Genomic DNA, 17,387 nt, shown 5'->3' with positions numbered 1-17,387 from the left:
TGAGGTAGATTATGCAACAATCATTTGTTATAAACACATTTCCGATAACTTAATCAACACATTTAAAAATGGAAAAATGCACCTTTTGCCTATAACTCAAAAACAAAAAAAACTGTAGGCTAGTTTGGTTTTCAACATCGAGTTTATATATGGGGTGGGCCATTAGTTGTGTGGGTGTATTAACGCGCATACTTAAAATTCATTGTGGGGGAGTGTTGGAAGGACCCTTAAGGCTACAACCTAAAAATATCTTCAACGAAATTGCAATTGTTATACTGGGTGATTTATATCAAACTTGCATTTTTTAATGGAACCCACTGTATATTATTACATATTTGGATTCCTTGGTCAATTTTAGTGTGATTCTATGTATTACACAATTACGCAGTTATCATAAAACTTAGAAGGCAGTGACTTTGCAGTGCCACTAATCATGTAATGTACTAATCAAAGGTAACTTGATTTTTTTAAATGGAATTACCAAGTCTTTTTTATCGCATCAAATGTAGGATAATAATTTTAAAAAAAGAAGGCGAGCATTTAATTCGAGGATAGGGCACTTAATTAGCAGCGAATTAGCACCTAATTATAGTTAATTCACTTTTCATTTTCTTGGGTTTTAAAGGAAGTGTTCTGCTGAGTTCATATGAACCTGGCAGAACATATAATAATTTTAAAAAAAGAAAGAGCATTTGATTCGAGGATAGGGTACTTAATTAGCATCTAATTAGCACCTAATTATCCAATATGCTTGATTGTGTTCTGCTGACCTTGCTCTGCTAGGTTAATGGACATGTCCATAAGCACCTAATACTGCATCTGGAGGTGCGAACGCGCTATAGTATGCTGTGAGCGAACCCCCACTCACTTGTTCTTGTTGCCATATTAAAAAGTCTCCACTCAATTTAAAAATTGTATCCAATTTATGAGTTATTTAGGAGCTTTTCATTATGCACGCATAACATTTTATAGCTCGGCTTAAATCAATAGGAATCTAACTTATGGGGTGGCCAAGTCTATTTGGATTTAGCCCCCCCTCCCCTCAGGCCCTCACTATTCGAATTACTTTTTTCAAACTACATTTTGTACTGAAATTGGTGGGGGGGGGGGTTACAGTATAGTTGAATTCCGTGATTGTGGCGAGCTCCGTGACAGAATAAACCCGACCAATCAGTTCCTAGAACCATTCGGATGACATAACGACTTGGCAATATTGCAGGAGAATGTCATTTGTAAGTTGCGTCACCTACGAGTAAAAAATAAAAGGTGAGAACCTTGCATTAAAAGGGGACGAGACGGAAATGGACAAAAAGGAAGTTATAAGAGTGCAAGAAGAGTGGGGAGAAACCCGTCATTATTGGTAATGGTGTAATAAAACAAAACTGACATTGTCTCTTCTGTTTTATGATAAGTCAAGTCGACATAACTGAAGAGCGCAAAGGAAGTGATATGATGACGACTTCTGTCGCGTGTTATGCTATTTCCCACCACCTCTCCTCTTCTCTTATTTTTTACTCGTAGCAGGCACTTGTCACTTGTCGTTCACTTTCGCGTTAGATGCAGTTAAACATGCCTTTTAAAACGTCAAATCCGACAAACGTCAGACCCTCGCGCAAGGTTGCCAGCTCACTTCTACGTGATTGGTTGTAGGTTTGTGACGTTAGACTGAAGCGTTTCAAATTCGGGCTAAAAACACAGCTTTTCAATAATTTATTTTTTGTTTATTTTACTCGCAAATAAAAATTGAGAACACACGGGTTATTTTGAATATACTTTGTTGATCAGAAATAAAAAATGAAGCCGGAATGCCCCTATTCCTGTGTAGACGAAACGTCAAAATTAAAATTTAAAAATAGCATCTTGTAGAGGGCAAAAAGTGGACATAATAATGTGTCATTTATTTCGAAATATCTTTTTAAATAACTCCAGTAAAAAATAAAAACGCTTTTACAAAATTTCAGTTTTGCCGGATATCAGAAAGTAGTCGGAATTTCTTCAGTTTCAAAACCGCACTTTATTTAGCATAAAAATACCCAACTTTGCCAAATTTTAACTACCTACCTATCTCTTACAGTTCCCGAGATCCCCATGGGAGGCCCTTGAATGTGAGTCGGCCTGTATAAATACCTCGCCCGCTTAAAAATAGATAAATAAAAAAGAAATATGTAATATTTTATTCTAAACACATACATTATACGTTTTTTAGGTACCCAACCTGAAATATTACTTTTTCTATTTATACGATATTGAATTATTTACAATAAACTTTTCGATATGCATATACACGGTGTCCATTTTTCGAGTGCCACTATGGGGATCTCACTTATCTTAAGAGATAGAAAGTCGGTTAAATGGGGGCAAAGTTGCCAATTTTCGTGCCGAATAAGAATCTGAAAAGAAATTTGAAATATCTTCAATAGTTTTGAAGATATCGCAAAAAAACGAAAATTTCTGATTTTCGTTTTTAATTTTTTTATGATAATTTAATCGTAGTAGACATTTCTAATTAACACATTATTCGGACACTTTTTAATGGAGATTTCAAATATGGCATCCTGTTTTTAATAACTTTCAAGATGACGGAGAAACACTTAGAAACTTTAGTTTTTCTTATGGGCGCCATTTTGAATTTTCACATTTTGAAATTACATCTTTTTTTCTCTTTACAACAATATATCACACATGGTGGTTCAGTATCACATTTTTCCTAAAAATACAATTTTTAATTATTTGAGAAGAGTGCTTTGGAAAAAGAAAACGTTCTTTTGTTGTTACACATGTTGTTATAAATTTTGTGCTAATTTTAATTATAATTCTAACGAAAGTTCAATTCTGTTCAGATGAAAATCGAATATCTACTTCTCTGACAACGCTGCAACCAGACAGATGGATCAAACTGTCAAACATTTGTTCACAACAAATGAACGTTTTCTTTTTCCAAAGCACTCTTCTCAAAAAATTAAAAATTGTATTTTTAGGAAAAATGTGATACTGATGAACCACCATGGGTGATATACCGTTGTAAAGAGAAAAAAAGACGTAATCTCAATGTGAAAATTCAAAATGGCGCCCATAAGAAAAACTAAAGTTGTCACGTGTTTCTCCGTCATCTTGACAGTTATTAAAAACAGGATGCCATATTTGAAATCTGTTAATGAGAAATGTCTACTACGATTAGTTTAACATAAAAAAATTAAAAACGAAAATCAGAAATTTTCGTTTTTTTGCGATATCTTCAAAACTATTGAAGATATTTCAAATTCCTTTTCAGATTCTTATTCGGCACGAAAATTGGCAACTTTGCTTAACCAACTTTCTATCTCTTAAGATAAGTGAGATCCCCATAGTGGCACTCGAAAAATGGACACCGTGTATATCTTTAATATAAATTGACTTAGTAATTATTAAATATTAAGGCACTTGAGCAAACAGGTACACCGATATTGTATTGCGAATTAAATCCGTCTACTTCCGTTCGAACTTGCTTTCGGTTACGGATATATTCGTGACCGCGGTATCACTGGGATTGAACACCCACTGTTTGAAGGTGCTGTGACTGTTGCCGTTCGTCGATAGGCCGTCGCCGAGCTCGTACTTGCGCGGCGGAATCGGCGGTCTGCTCGGCAGACCGGACGGTATCTTCGAGCTGCTGCGTATCGACGTCACGCTAACGTTTCTGTTCGCCGCCTTCGGCTGGTACTTTGGCGTCGAGTGTATCGGCGAGGACATGATCGCGACGATGTCCCTGTCGACTTCCAGGTCGAAGTTTCGCGAGTCGCGCCTCTCGGGCGACGTCGGCGGCGTTTTGACGGTCGCGACCGGTATGCGCGACTTGCCCGCGTCGAGCTTGAGCGACGTCTTCGAGGGGGGGCTCCTCTCGAAGTTCGAGCGCAGCTGTTCGATCTGCGAGCCGCAGCTCTTGTCGCCCTTCTGGTTTTCGTAGCTGGCGGTCGAGAAGCGCATCTCCGGTAATTTTTTTAGCTGCTCCTCGGCCAACTCCTGAATTTTGTGCAGCTCTCTTTCGACGTCCAGTTTGTCGTCCACGGTCGGCGTTAGCACCTGAATTTCTGTGATGTAGGTGGGCGAATACGACGACTCGATCTGCACGGTTAACGATGTCGGGCCTTCGATCGTCACGTCGTCTGAAGCGGTCACGTAGAAGTCCGCCTCGGTTTCTTGATCGTTTATGGTTATGTTACTGATGTTCGAGTCGTTTAGGGAGCTGTACGAATGTCGCGATACCTTCATATCATCGGACACATTGGTGCCACCCCCTAATTTGTAATAGGGGTCCCATTCGGCGATCGATCTTTCTGCGTTTAGGAAGTCATTCGAATTGTTCTTTGGTACCGCAGGTTCGAGCACTATTGAAGTGTTCGATGTCAATACTAATGGCTCTACGTCTTCTCGGTCGGCTTCCCGGACTTGAACCGGCTCGCTGCTGTCGCCCAAAATGGCATCCTCCAAATTACCCCAGTCGCTGGATTTCTTCAATTTACTTCTTTGGAACGTGCTCAAACCGTCGAGAGTAAGCGACAGTCGAGGATCGCCGAGCACCTTCGCGAGTAAACTATCGTCAGATTCCGTATCGGTACCGTGCTTCTTGAGCGACGGCAGACCCGCGTCGGTTATGTCCAAACTCTGCGCCCTCTCCAACGTCCCCGTACTGGTTTTCCTCTTCTTGTGCACCTTTGTCAAGTCACCGGTACTTGCCGTTTTGCGATTTTGCTCGATCTCCTCGCTCTGGTGAATCGTTATGTCGTGCGGCTTGAGTTCGATCGTACTGATCGACGACTCGTCCATTTCCGCATCGGAATCGCTTGCGTCGACGGAGCTCGGTTTGGCGTCGGGCGGCGCCGGCGCGCGACCCTTCGGCTTCTTCGGAGATTCGACGGAACCCTTTCGGTTTCTTTTCGCCGTAATCGCGGCGTTTAGCATATGGCTCGGGATTTCTTGAGGTATTCCGTCCTTGTCTCGCCTGATGCCGGATCCGTCGCCTCTCGTGAAGTTCGGCGGATCTTCCTCGTCGCCGACTGGCGTTAGGTGATCCGTGTGTATCTCCAAATTGATGTTGTTATCGTTCTGTGAGGTTTCGGTAATTTTCGGACTGATCTGCTGTATGTCGTCCACCGCGTGGACCGGTAATACCTTAATGCCGAACTTTTGGTACTTATTCGCCGGTTTTGTGTTCGCCAAAAGGTCCGGGGAGCTTTCCTCCTCTTTGAGATGCATTTGATATTTATGGTTTTGTAACATGCGCTGCTCTAATTGGGATTTCATAATTTCGTGATTGTTGCTTAGCGGCGTCGACGTTACCGACGGCGCCTCTAAGGTCGTCGCCGTACTGTGAGAGACTTTTATGGATGAATGCGATGGCGTTTTTTCCAAGGGGTAAACTAAGGATTTCTGGACTTTCTTGTGTAACTAGAAAGATTCAAACAAGTTAGTGAAGCGAAGGTCAAAGTCTCAAGAACGTTTTCGCATACCCCAATTATGTCTGAAGAAGAGGAGCTCCTATAGAGCGGATGTCCGAGTGGCAGCTTCGATGATGCTTGTACATTACTCGTCCTACCCTTCTGCGCTTTGATGATAACCTCATAAGGACTGGCATAGCTCAGAATCGTCAAGGCATCTTCGTAGACAATATGATCAAAGTTGATCGTGACACTTTTGATACGATCACCTAAACAAATACCTACGGTTAATGAACAAAATTCGATTAATCCGATTAATTCAGGATTGCGCTTTGTTTCGTTTCCGTGGAACATCTGGTAATTATACGATCGTGTTAGATTATTTTTGCCAAATTAACGACATTCCAGTACAGCATGGGTATTGTCATTTATAGAAAATTCTAAATACGCTCTTTTATAATTATGCTAAGCCATACTTTGAATTAAATGCATAGAGATTCTACGTAAATTCCTAGTCCTGGTTTTTACCTGCCAACCCTCAATATCAATTCCTGACCGATTTACGTGTGTGCAGAATTAAACGATGTAATAAATTTTATAGCGATTCGTGGATGTTTTGCCACGACATGTTCCTTTGTTTTGTTGTAATGTGATCCTTAACGTTATGCTCCTACTATTTATTTGAACTGAGTAATTATGATTATTAATATTTGGCAGGGCGACTTGTTACTAATACGTGTTGTGCTATATTTGATACCGTTTAATATTAATTTGTTGGCTGGTAATTTTCTTGGTCAGTTCATTTTTTTTCCAGCACCAACACATACTTGCAGCGACTTTTAAAAACACAACGTAGTGGTCCTTGGTATTCCGGTTCAGAGTTGGACTGGGTCACCTGGGTCACTGAATTACACTGGGTCGCTAGGTCACGTCATACTCTTTTCTGTTAGACCCAGTGACCCAGTTTGACCCAGTGACCCAACTTGACCCAGTTTGACCCAGCGACCCAATTTCACCCGGGGACCCAATTCGACCCAGTCACCTAGTTTGATCGAATAACGCAGTTAAGTCAGTGCCCTCGGTTCAAGTGTACAGATTATGCAATAAATGAAATGCTCGTTTGTTGAAAATAATACTCGATTGCTTGACAACTGCCATTTCTGTGATGTTTGCTTTAATACTGCCGTAAAAAACTTTCCATGTCCCGAATTGTATTAGAATAATGTTATTTCTTTGCCTCAGGGCTTACCAGTTTGCTTACAGGTGTTCATTCACATTTAATTTTTTTCTACTAGTTAGCTTAATCCAAATAAATCTTTTCTCTAAATACTTTCATTGACTACTTGACTACAAACTATAAACAAATGTATTTGATTTTTTTAGGTATTAGTTCTCTTGAATGAAATTGGGCTACGTGCTTGTTGGCGAATATTATTGAGGAAGTTTTTTTTTAAATTAAAAGTTACTTGAAATTGTTTTGGATGATACCTAACAATAATTTAATTACTGGGCCACCGGGTCAAGATGGGTCACTGAGTAAAGCCGGGCCACAGGGTCAAACTGGGTCACCGGGTCAAGCTGGGTCCACTGGGTCACCGGGTCAGTAAACTAACTGGGTCACTGGGTCACTCTATGCTTGACCCAGTCCAACTCTGTTCAGGTTAGGTAGCTGTATCTAACGATCATATGCCATGGGGTTCAGGTAGTTTGGGAGGGAAAGTTTTGAATTTATGAATATAAAACGGTTGAGAAGAATAGGCTCAACTACCAACCTGGGTTAAGTTTGCCCGACTCCAACGCAGGCCCTCTATGAAGAATGTCCCTGATGAAAATACCATCGCGCATATTTCCGTGTATGTTGAAACCTAATCCGGTAAAGTCCTGACTTTTTAATAGAACCGTGTGAATTTCATCGATCTAAAATCAAAGACCGGTTGACAGATTGTGGTCGAATTGTGCAAACTTACTTGTGAAATCGAATCGTCCACTGCCTTTTGTTTCTCGTTTTTAGCCAAAAACGCGGCCACAGGTGACCACTGGCTCCATTTGGATTTTACCGAGTCGATCTTGCTCGAGTTTTCCAACGTTCGATCGAACGGAGTCACAGGATCTGAAATGTGACGTTAAAGGGCGCCAGTTACACTTAACGAAAATACGCACCGGAAAAGCCGTCGTTGTCGAACGCGTACGAATTCTTGCCCTTTTCCGGATCCGTTTCGAGCACCACGTGTTTATCTGCAACGTAATGAATATCAATAAACCAGGAGTTCAATGTATGGACGCCCCTCCCCCATACCAAGGATTACCATGAAAGTGCCAGAGGTAAGAGTTTTTTCCTACCAATGTGTAACGTTAGCACCAACGCGAAAAGTCGACTGACCACGTACGTAACTTCATTTGAAATTGCTTTTGAATTTATGCGATTAATGGCCGCCTTGGACTTAGTGGCACTTCAAGATGGACCGAGTCCTTTTGAACTAGTAGCCCAATCTTGGAACTGTTTGAAATTATGGATTCTACAGGCCACATTCTATAAGAAAAATTTTTTTCCGGATCGATCTGAGACAATTTTTTTTTCGTGGCTCAAAAAAAAAGGCAGTGTATAACCTTGCTTTTTTACCAAAAATCGACTGCACCAAAATTTCTCGGGAAAACACTTATTAATTTTGGTGCGTAGAATCCAAAACAATTCGTACTTTTTCGATCAGACTTCTCAATCAAACCTAACTATCACCCTAACCTAACCTCACTAAAAAAATTTCCTAACCTTAATCTCCTCGCACATTATATTCTCCTGATACAAGACCCCTAGGAGTTGAAGGAGGTGGTTGGAAACGGAGACGGAGTTTAAATATAATATCATTGATAAATTCAATGATGATATGTACAAGTGCGCCATCTCCTTGGTAATCGATACACTTTTTTTCATTTTATAGTATTTTAAGTTTAGTTGAGATGTCGCCACGTGCGTAACTTCATTTGAAATTGCTTTTGAATTTAAGTATGCGATGAATAGCCGCCTTGGACTTAGTTTTGCTTAAATGGCACTTCAAGATGGACGGAGTCTTGCGAAGTACCTCTTCCCAAAGTTTAGGACGTATTAGGGATAATAGAGTAAAAATTATACAATCCTTTACTGGGGGTAATCCAAATTTCTTACACGGGCCCTCCAGTATACGAAGTTTCGGTTACATTCTTCCAAAGGCCATGGGGGTTAAGTAGTGGCAGAGGGAAATCGAACCTTGGTATACTGGTGGGTATTCCATACACCCCAAAACCCCCCGGTGATATACATTGTCCAACTGTCGTGATACCCGGAGTGCCTTCTGCAGGCTTCCGAAGGGTGGCAGAGACAGATGCGAAAATCTGACCCCATTTCTGTAAAAAAATAACTTGAGGTCGTAATTAAAAATCATTTTGCAAATTGGTAAATGAACCCGGGCATGCGCATTCCCCGCGATCGCACCCAATCTCGCGAATGGAATTTGTTCCGCCCTGTAGACTTTAACGAAATAAATGCAAGTAGGCGATTTGTTTACAGGACGACGACTTAGTTGTATACAAATTTGAAAGTAAAATGCTACCTCTTCTTATTTAATATGCGCGCGGCGAAAATAAACTTAGATTTAGCGATTTTATGGGTCAAACGCATGCCGACGCGATACAGAAAAATATAAGGAGTCGAGGGAAAATATCACATTTTCGATAAGTGAGACAATCCATTCGTTACCTCAAAGCGGCGCGGCCTATCTCCTCGGGCAATTAACATTCCACCGCGGTACAACGTACAGGTGAAACGGTGGCCCCCACAACTGAGACCTTCGATTTTTAAACTATCGCGGCCTGTGCCGAGGAAATGGTCGCGTATATACTCTGGTTTACTTTAAAAATGCATTGCACAATTTCTACGGCCAAACGGCGAACGTGAAAGATGCGTAAAGCGCGGATTTTTTTTTCTGTTTGGAAAAGTAAGAGGAAACCTGTTCTCAGGCAATACGTTCACTGAATTATCGATTTATGTCACGTTGTAAATGCTAATGACAATTAAATACATAAAGCTATAAAGAATGGTCAATGATCCTTTGAAACTTTTGACTTCAATTTAAATTAACGTACAGGTTTTTCGATCCAAAACGAATATATAAAATATCAAAAATTGCTATAACGGGAAATTTAAAGGACGGTTTAGGTTTCAACCCCGCAACCCCAGCCACCCCCCTAAAAAAAAGAATAATATGAACCCCTCAGATCTCATTTTAATGGCCATGAGTTACAGAAATACCCAAGATCTTTGACTCGATCTTTGATGAGTTTATTAGTAATTTCAGAAACCATATGAAATTTGGTAGAAATTATAGTGCTTTAAAGAAAACCAGCAAATTCCGATTACTTCCGAAGATATCTCGGGAAAACCGACATGTTTCTATTTTATTTTGGTTTCCTTCTGATTTAAAAAAACCCTTTCTCATTGTCACTTTTTGAGCTCTACAAGACAGGCTTGAGAGACAACGGTTCGTTTCGGAGGAATGGTCAACTTTATTTTTTTATATGGCCCGTAAAAAGGTACGTACTGTATTGAGTAGCATTTTTTATTACGAATACGGCAGACAAAAAAAGACACAAGTTGGAAAGTGGTTTTCAACAGAATGGTGCACCCGCGCACAGGGCCGGATTTACCATGGGGCCTTGCGGACCCGGGTCCATAGCGGCAAATTTGTAGGGCAAAAAAAAACAAATTTAGAAAATAATTCTACTTTGTATTAAGATTGTGTAAAATTAGAGCTTCTCCCGCAAATTTTTTGTTGAAAACGCCCAATTAAGGTGCCCTCTAGCCTTTTTTTATCAATGGGTACGTGGGAGGGGGTAGGGGGGGTTATAATATAACGTCACGTAACCGTTAGATTTTCTGAACTCTTTGGAACACTATACAGTGGTTACATATTCACATGTTTTTATATTGGATTTCATTGTTTAAACTGTAAAATAATACGTGATTTTAATAACTCTCCAGATGACGGAGAAACACGTGGCAACTTTAGGTTTTCTTATGGGCGCCATTTTGAATTTTCACATTTTGAGATTACGTCTTTTTTTCTCTTTACAACGATATATCACACATGGTGGTTCAGTATCACATTTTTCCTAAAAATACAATTTTTAATTTTTTGAGAAGAGTGCTTTGGAAAAACAAAACGTTCTTTTGTTGTGAACAAAAGGTTGACTTATTTCATGTAGTGTATGCTGTTGTATTGCGAAAATGCCTTTTTCAATTGCAGATCAAAGAGATATGATCCAAATTTACTACACTCTCTTCTCATCGAAATGCCCACATGACTGCTGCAACATACTTGCAGCGTTATCCAGAGGGGCAACAACCTAGTTTGAGGTATTTTTCTTTGCTGCATAAAAACTTGGGCGAATATGGTTCTTTTAAAAGATGTAGACAGCAATATGGTGATAGACCCAATGAATATGAGCAGGCAATTTTGCAAGCGGTTGAGATGAAAATCGAATTTCTACTTCTCTGACAACGCTGCAACCAGACAGATGGATCAAACTGTCAAACTTTTGTTGACAACAAAAGAACGTTTTGTTTTTCCAAAGCACTCTTCTCAAAAAATGAAAAATTGTATTTTTAGGAAAAATGTGATACTGAACCAGTATGTTTGATATATCGTTGTAAAGAGAAAAAAAGACGTAATCCCAAAATGTCAAAATTCAATATGGATGCCATATTTGAAATCTCCATTAAAAAGTGTCCGAATAATGTGCTAATTAGAAATGTCTACTACGACTAGTTTATCATAAAAAATTAAAAACGAAAATCAGAAATTTTCGTTTTTTTGTCATATCTTCAAAAGTATTGTCTTTTCAGATTCTTATTCAGCACGGAAATTTGCAACTTTGCGCCCATTTAACCAACTTTATATCTCTTAAGATAAGTGAGATCCCCATAGTGGCACTCAAAAAATGGACACTGTGTATATACTTACTACTAATTAATTCAATCTGATAAAATTAGGAAAAAGAAAATCGTATTAACACTTTTCTGTAGAGTAAAAAATATTTTTGGTTGGGGAATCAAATGCTGATAATTTGCTGGGGGGGAGGGGGGCTATTGCGAGGGGCCCATAGGCACAAAATATGTAAATCCAACCCTGACCACCAAACCTCGAATCGCACTGCGGGTTTGGTAGGTTTCGGAATCCCCGGCCCACCGACTGGGATGGTTCTATGCGCCTGTTCCTAATAGACTCGTTTCTGTTCAACTCGAATGACCTTGAAATTTGGCGCACTCGCATATCTTAAGGTCAAAGTGGGCCGAAACCGGCCTTACTTATCTACTGCAAACTGCGGACCTTTCGGGGAACGAAGGGAACACCTTGGTGGAGCTCGGACCTTGTTCGGTTCGCAGGCTTTTTAAAAGGGCCATGGGAACTAAGGTGCCTAGGTAAGGTACAAGCACCACATTCGAAGGTACAAACAAGGATTATGGAGGGCCTTCTGTGGTAACCGAGGGGGTAATACATGAGCAAAATGTTGTACGAAAGACTACCAGTTGCCAAAGATTACCACAGACTACCATAGGACTACCAGTGACTACAAGAGACTACCCCATGAATACCAGAGACTACTCCAGACTACCACACAGGTGGCAGCGAGATAAGGAGTTGTATCTGGACTGCGACCGATGTTGGGCAAGATCCTTTAATTCTAGACCTAGATTCAGATCAAAGATCCGCACCTAGATCAAGATCGTCCTAAAATGATCTAGATCCTTTATAGATCCTCCATAGGTAAATCTGATTTACATGGGTGGATTTGATTCATTATTCGGAAAATGCTTAGGTACTTATCTCATTCTGTGTAACCCCTTCAGGTTTTACTTTTATCTATGCAAAATTCGCAAAACAGCAAGAAAAATGATGCGAAAAAGTCCTTCTTTGATAATAATTATAATAACCGCCTACATCTGAATTACTACTTAAGGCAAAGTGGTGTGCTTACCTACATAACAATAACGTGTTTTTCGGATAATTCGGGTAGACCTGGCGGCGGCATGCCCATGAATCAGTTGTACAGGGTGAGTCAACGATTGCGCGGAGTAACTTAATGCCTTGAAGATAAGACTTTTCGATAGAGCCTTTTGTATTATGATATGGTTGAATATTCTCCACATTTTAAAAATATTTGGAATTATACAGGGTGCGCCCACAAAGTAGGGCGCCCAAATGGTACATTTTTTTTAAATAGAACCCCCTGTATTTGAATGCATTTTTGAATTCTACGTGTAATTGTACGTCTTTTTTATTATATGGTTAATATCCGAAAAACTAGTAGTTTTAAAGATAATTAGATTTGTAAGAAAAATTGGGCATTTGCAAGCGTCAGTATATTGTCAAAATTATTAATTAAATTTTGATTCCAGGTTTTATATCTTTTATCCTGGGTTAAGTAAAAGCCAAATAAATACATCTACTATAAAACATTAAAAAAAATAGCTTACAGGGTGTTTTTTCTAGATCCAAAGTTACAAAACTTCATATTAAAAATCTCACTTTTTTTAAATGGAACACCCTGTATATTTTTTTGTCATCATTTCGCTCCTCCAAAAACCTTTAACTCTTGGTAATAATGTCCTATACCTATCTCTGATAGTTTTCGAAATATCTTGGTATTCCTGGTTTTTATATTCTAATCTTAAATAAGTCATATGTAATTTACATAATATGCAAAAAAAAGGGAATTTTTATCTGCCTCGTTCAAAGCTAAAATCATATTTATTAATTCATTTTTCTAATAATTCGTTTAAGTCTATAAAAACTAGAGAATAAATTTGATAGTAAAAACATAAACAAATATGTTGGTTTTTCTACTTTTTATATTTTAATCTGAAATAAGTTCTAATTTACATAATAACGAGGTGAATTATGAAAAAAAAAATGAAACTAATATCACTGACTGGATGACATTAGGAGTTAAATTAAATTTGCTTTATAGTCAAATGTTTTTACTTATTCTCCAGTTTTTGGACTTAAAAACCTTTAAAAAATAAATTAATCGATATGATTTTCGTTTTGGACGGGATAGATAAAAGTTGCCTTTTTTTGCATGTCCACCTCACTATTATGTAAATTACATATAACGTATTTAAGATTAGACTATAAAACCCAGGAAAATTCAGATATTTCGAAAACCATCAGAGATAGGTATAGGGACATTATTATCAAAAATTGAAGGTTTTTGGAGGATCTAAATGATGACAGAAAAATATACAGGGCGTTCCAGTTAAAAAAGTGAGATTTTTTAATATGAAGTTTTGTAACTTTGGACCTACCAAGAAAAACACCCTGTAAGCTATATTTTTTATGTTTCATAGTAGATGTATTCATTTAACTTTTACTTAACCCAGGATAAAAGATATAAAACCTGGAATCAAAATTTAATTAATAATTTTGACAATATACTGACGCTTGCAAATACCCAATTTTTCTTAAAAATCGAATTATCTTTAAAACTACTAGCTTTTCGGATATTAATCATATAATAAAAAAGACGTACAATTACACGTAGAATTCAAAAATGCATTCAAATACAGGGAGTTATATTTAAAAAGATGTACCGTTTTGGCGCCCTGCTCTGTGGGCGCACCCTGTATAATTCCAAATATTTTTAAAATGTGGACAATATTCAACCATAATATAATACAAAAGCAGTCAATCGAAAAATCTTATCTTCAAGGCATTAAGTTACTCCGCGCAATCGTTGGCTCACCCTGTAATGTAAACAATTACCGATACTACCCCCTAAGCTAAACTACCCGTTGTGCTAATGACTATTCCCACTAAATCCCAAAAACTTGAATGGAACACAGTATTTTATTCTTTAAATATAGAGACAACGATTTACTCCTCCAATGTTAAAAACATTTATAACGTAAATAATTAAAATTGATCTTTGGATCTACTAGTGGAAGATCTATTATAATATAATCTAGATCTAGATACAAGATCATCTTCTAAAAAGGGTCTAGATCCAGATCTAAGATATATGTGATTAGCATGGAAACCTTGGCCTCGACCTAGGCATGTTTTTAAACACACAACACAAATACATTATTACTGATTGATTCGCTACCATCTTTAAAACTGAATCGTCACCTTCAATAACCAGCACTGCAACAATCAATCGAATTAATTTAGAAAGTATGCGATTTGATAGACAAAATCACAAAAACCATAGTTTATGCCGGAAATACCTACATACAAGCAAAATGGAAAATAATAAAAAAGTTAGTTAATGCTCATAGGAATACCAAAAACTACCACCAGAAAACCAGCGATTACCATTGACTACCACAGGAATACCACTGATTACCTTCGGAATACCAGTGACTACCGCAGGAATACCAGTGACTACCAGTCATGTGTACGAAAGATTACCACACCGACTAATCCCTCGGTGGTAACATTCCTGAAGTTCAAAAACTTTGAAAGACCCAGGGTCCTATCCTCTGAACCTGATTAGCGAAGGAAATGAGGTAGTGTGCCTGGCTCCCCTTATGTATGGAAAATAGATAGACCAAGAAAACGACCTCTTCGTCCATCGTCTCCTCGTAGTAGGCAGAGAGGCAAGCAGGGAGAACTGGGTTTAATTAGCAAACACGAAATAGTTTTGCGTAAATCACCGCGACTTTGGAATCCCGAGGTAATTTGCATAGTTTGCCTTGCTCAGTTGAACTTTAGTCTTCGCCTTTTGAGTCCCCCGCATTCCAATAATTCCGAATTATTGGCACCGAGAAAATGATCTTAAATTCCGCTTCGGAGTTATAATTTATTGTGGGTAGGTCTCTAAACTAGTTTCGAATATTCGTGTACAGTTAGTTACTAATTTAGTAACCAAGTCTGAAAGGGACTTAAGAATGCGTCGCACGGAAATATTTCCATTTCGAGAGTCCACCTGAAACGGATGTAAAGAGTACGCGAGGTATTTCAGCTGAATGTGCTATACCGTATTTGGTACTACCCACTTCCTCCTTCCGTTCGTTCACACCCTAAACGTGGAGTGCGCCCCCGATTGCAGTAGGTAGTGGCGGGAAAATCTTTCGCAATCAAATTTGCGTCTGAGTCACCCGCGAAATATTCGACTGGGTAATAAGTGGGCGCATTGTTTACACCTTCATATGACACAAAAGCAATTACGTAACACCTCAACCGCGATTGCCTTGAATCGACGGATACCTACCTTTTTTCTGCTTCCATCGTTTCCAGCCGATGTAGAAGATGTATAATAATAAGAGGGTGGCGATTATTGTTAATATCACCGATAGAGCTATCGATCCGGGACCATAACACGGTAGATCCTCATCGTCTGCACTTGTCGCGGACATCCTGGTCAAAGTGGGCACTAACTGCGACGAGTAAAAATTCCAAACATTCTCACATTTCAACAATCGAAGAACAACACATCCGAGGGGCTTTAATGCACCTGCTCACCCACACACACTAGAAACGCAACTACTGGCATAGCGGCGGCAGGTTAGTAAAAAAAAACGCAGGCCGCAGGTACGTAGTTGGGATAAGGTATTAACCAATCCACTTCGGCCCGGTGATTTCAACGATGGGTGTGCAAGAATGAACAAAACGTGCCTCAATGCTACCGGCGGCGCGCGATCGTCCTCTGTTACACGAAGATGATGCCCATAAAAACTACCTGCAGACGGTACACAAGTAGAACGTGACACAGATTCCATCAAACTGGATATGTAAAATGGACATGCACGGCGAGGCGTTGTGGGGGAAATCCCAGCGTCTCTCTAATTAAGCGCGCTTAATCGCCAAATTGCTCATTAACAGTTCATTATTTGGCGATGAACTATCGGAGGCAGGCGCGGAGGGTCAAGGTGAAGTAATTGCGATAAAATTTCGTAAACGGTTTGGAAGAAAATCGACACTGACACACTTATCGATTACATTTGTTTCACAAAACCGAGAAAACCACCCAAAGTGCCTTTTAGAGCAAGTCGCAATCTCTTTTTCTGTTCCTGTTTTGCGAAACGGACTCGTTTTCTACGCGAAATAGTTTCTGGGGATAATTACGCAATGAGCCTTCAAGAGTTTTGTAGACGTTTCACAGACTAAGATTTGAAAGCCCTTTAGATGCTTGCAAATCTCAATTTTGAAACTAACGTTAGATTTTTCTTTGTTCCAAGCGCCTATGCGTCAAATTTCGTTTAAATGCTTCCATAAATAGAAAAGTTGGCACTGCGCATGCGCAAAACCGAATTTTGAAACTGGCGTTAGATTTTCATTTATTTCAAGTGCCTGTATCCAATTTCATTCAAATACTTTTATAAAAAAAAAAGTTTGCAATTCGGTTTATAATTAGTTGAGATGCGAAAAGGGCACTGTGAATTTTGAATCGATTCGACTCATCTTTTGGCATTGCGTATTATATGGCTAAAGCTATGCCCATATTGAATTTCATGCAATTCAGTTCATAACTAACGGAGATATCAAAGCGATCGGACATTTCTAAACAAAATTATCGTTCACACGGACAGACAGACAAAGGAGCAGACGGACAGACCAACAGACAGACAGCAATACAAAATTATAAACGTTAATAACAGATATTGAACAATATCATGCTGCCTTTTGCCATGCTAAGTTAATAATTAATTGCAACTGTTAACCCATTTCATTCGTGCAAGACTTCTTTATTTATTTAACCACAGCTCTCATCAGGTTACGGGCCCAGTATTGCGCGAATTGTGGTCAGTGGAACCTCAAAATGCTACCATCTACATATACCGAAGTCACGGAAAGGTCTCAAGCCAAAAATTGAGGAGATAAATGCGCTCAACGAAAATCACACTTGAGACCTAGTTCCTAGGCAATGGGGGACGACTAGATTTTTACGGTTTCCCCGTTCTTTTCATTTGTACATTAGTGATTATAAAATACTTTTAGC

General features: G+C 39.1%; 1 protein-coding gene across 1 annotated transcript; it reads right to left on the bottom strand.

The window, feature by feature from the left end:
* Window positions 1-3,260: 3,260 nt before the first annotated feature.
* On the bottom strand, window positions 3,261-16,178 carry LOC116180753. Its single transcript, XM_031500875.1, has 6 exons — window positions 15,660-16,178; window positions 7,575-7,649; window positions 7,382-7,524; window positions 7,187-7,331; window positions 5,487-5,683; window positions 3,261-5,424 (listed from the first exon to the last, which is right to left on the bottom strand). The coding sequence occupies exons 1-6, from the start codon at window positions 15,802-15,804 to the stop codon at window positions 3,466-3,468; spliced, it is 2,664 nt and encodes an 887-aa protein (XP_031356735.1). The 5' UTR covers window positions 15,805-16,178; the 3' UTR covers window positions 3,261-3,465.
* Window positions 16,179-17,387: the final 1,209 nt, after the last annotated feature.

This window comes from Photinus pyralis, unplaced genomic scaffold, assembly GCF_008802855.1.
Source record: "Photinus pyralis isolate 1611_PpyrPB1 unplaced genomic scaffold, Ppyr1.3 Ppyr1.4_LG9, whole genome shotgun sequence".
Classification (NCBI taxonomy): domain Eukaryota; kingdom Metazoa; phylum Arthropoda; class Insecta; order Coleoptera; family Lampyridae; genus Photinus; species Photinus pyralis.
Note: the sequence above shows the minus strand (reverse complement) of the source record. Positions and strands in the feature narration are given on the sequence as shown.

Excerpts from the sequence above, each read along its gene's own strand:
- LOC116180753 (XM_031500875.1), bottom strand. The coding sequence starts at position 15,804 with ATGTCCGCGACAAGTGCAGACGATGAGGATCTACCGTGTTATGGTCCC. Across the intron at positions 7,525-7,574 it reads CGACAACGACGGCTTTTCCG|ATCCTGTGACTCCGTTCGAT; the intron begins GTGCGTATTTTC and ends GTCACATTTCAG. Across the intron at positions 7,332-7,381 it reads TGGACGATTCGATTTCACAA|ATCGATGAAATTCACACGGT; the intron begins GTAAGTTTGCAC and ends CTTTGATTTTAG.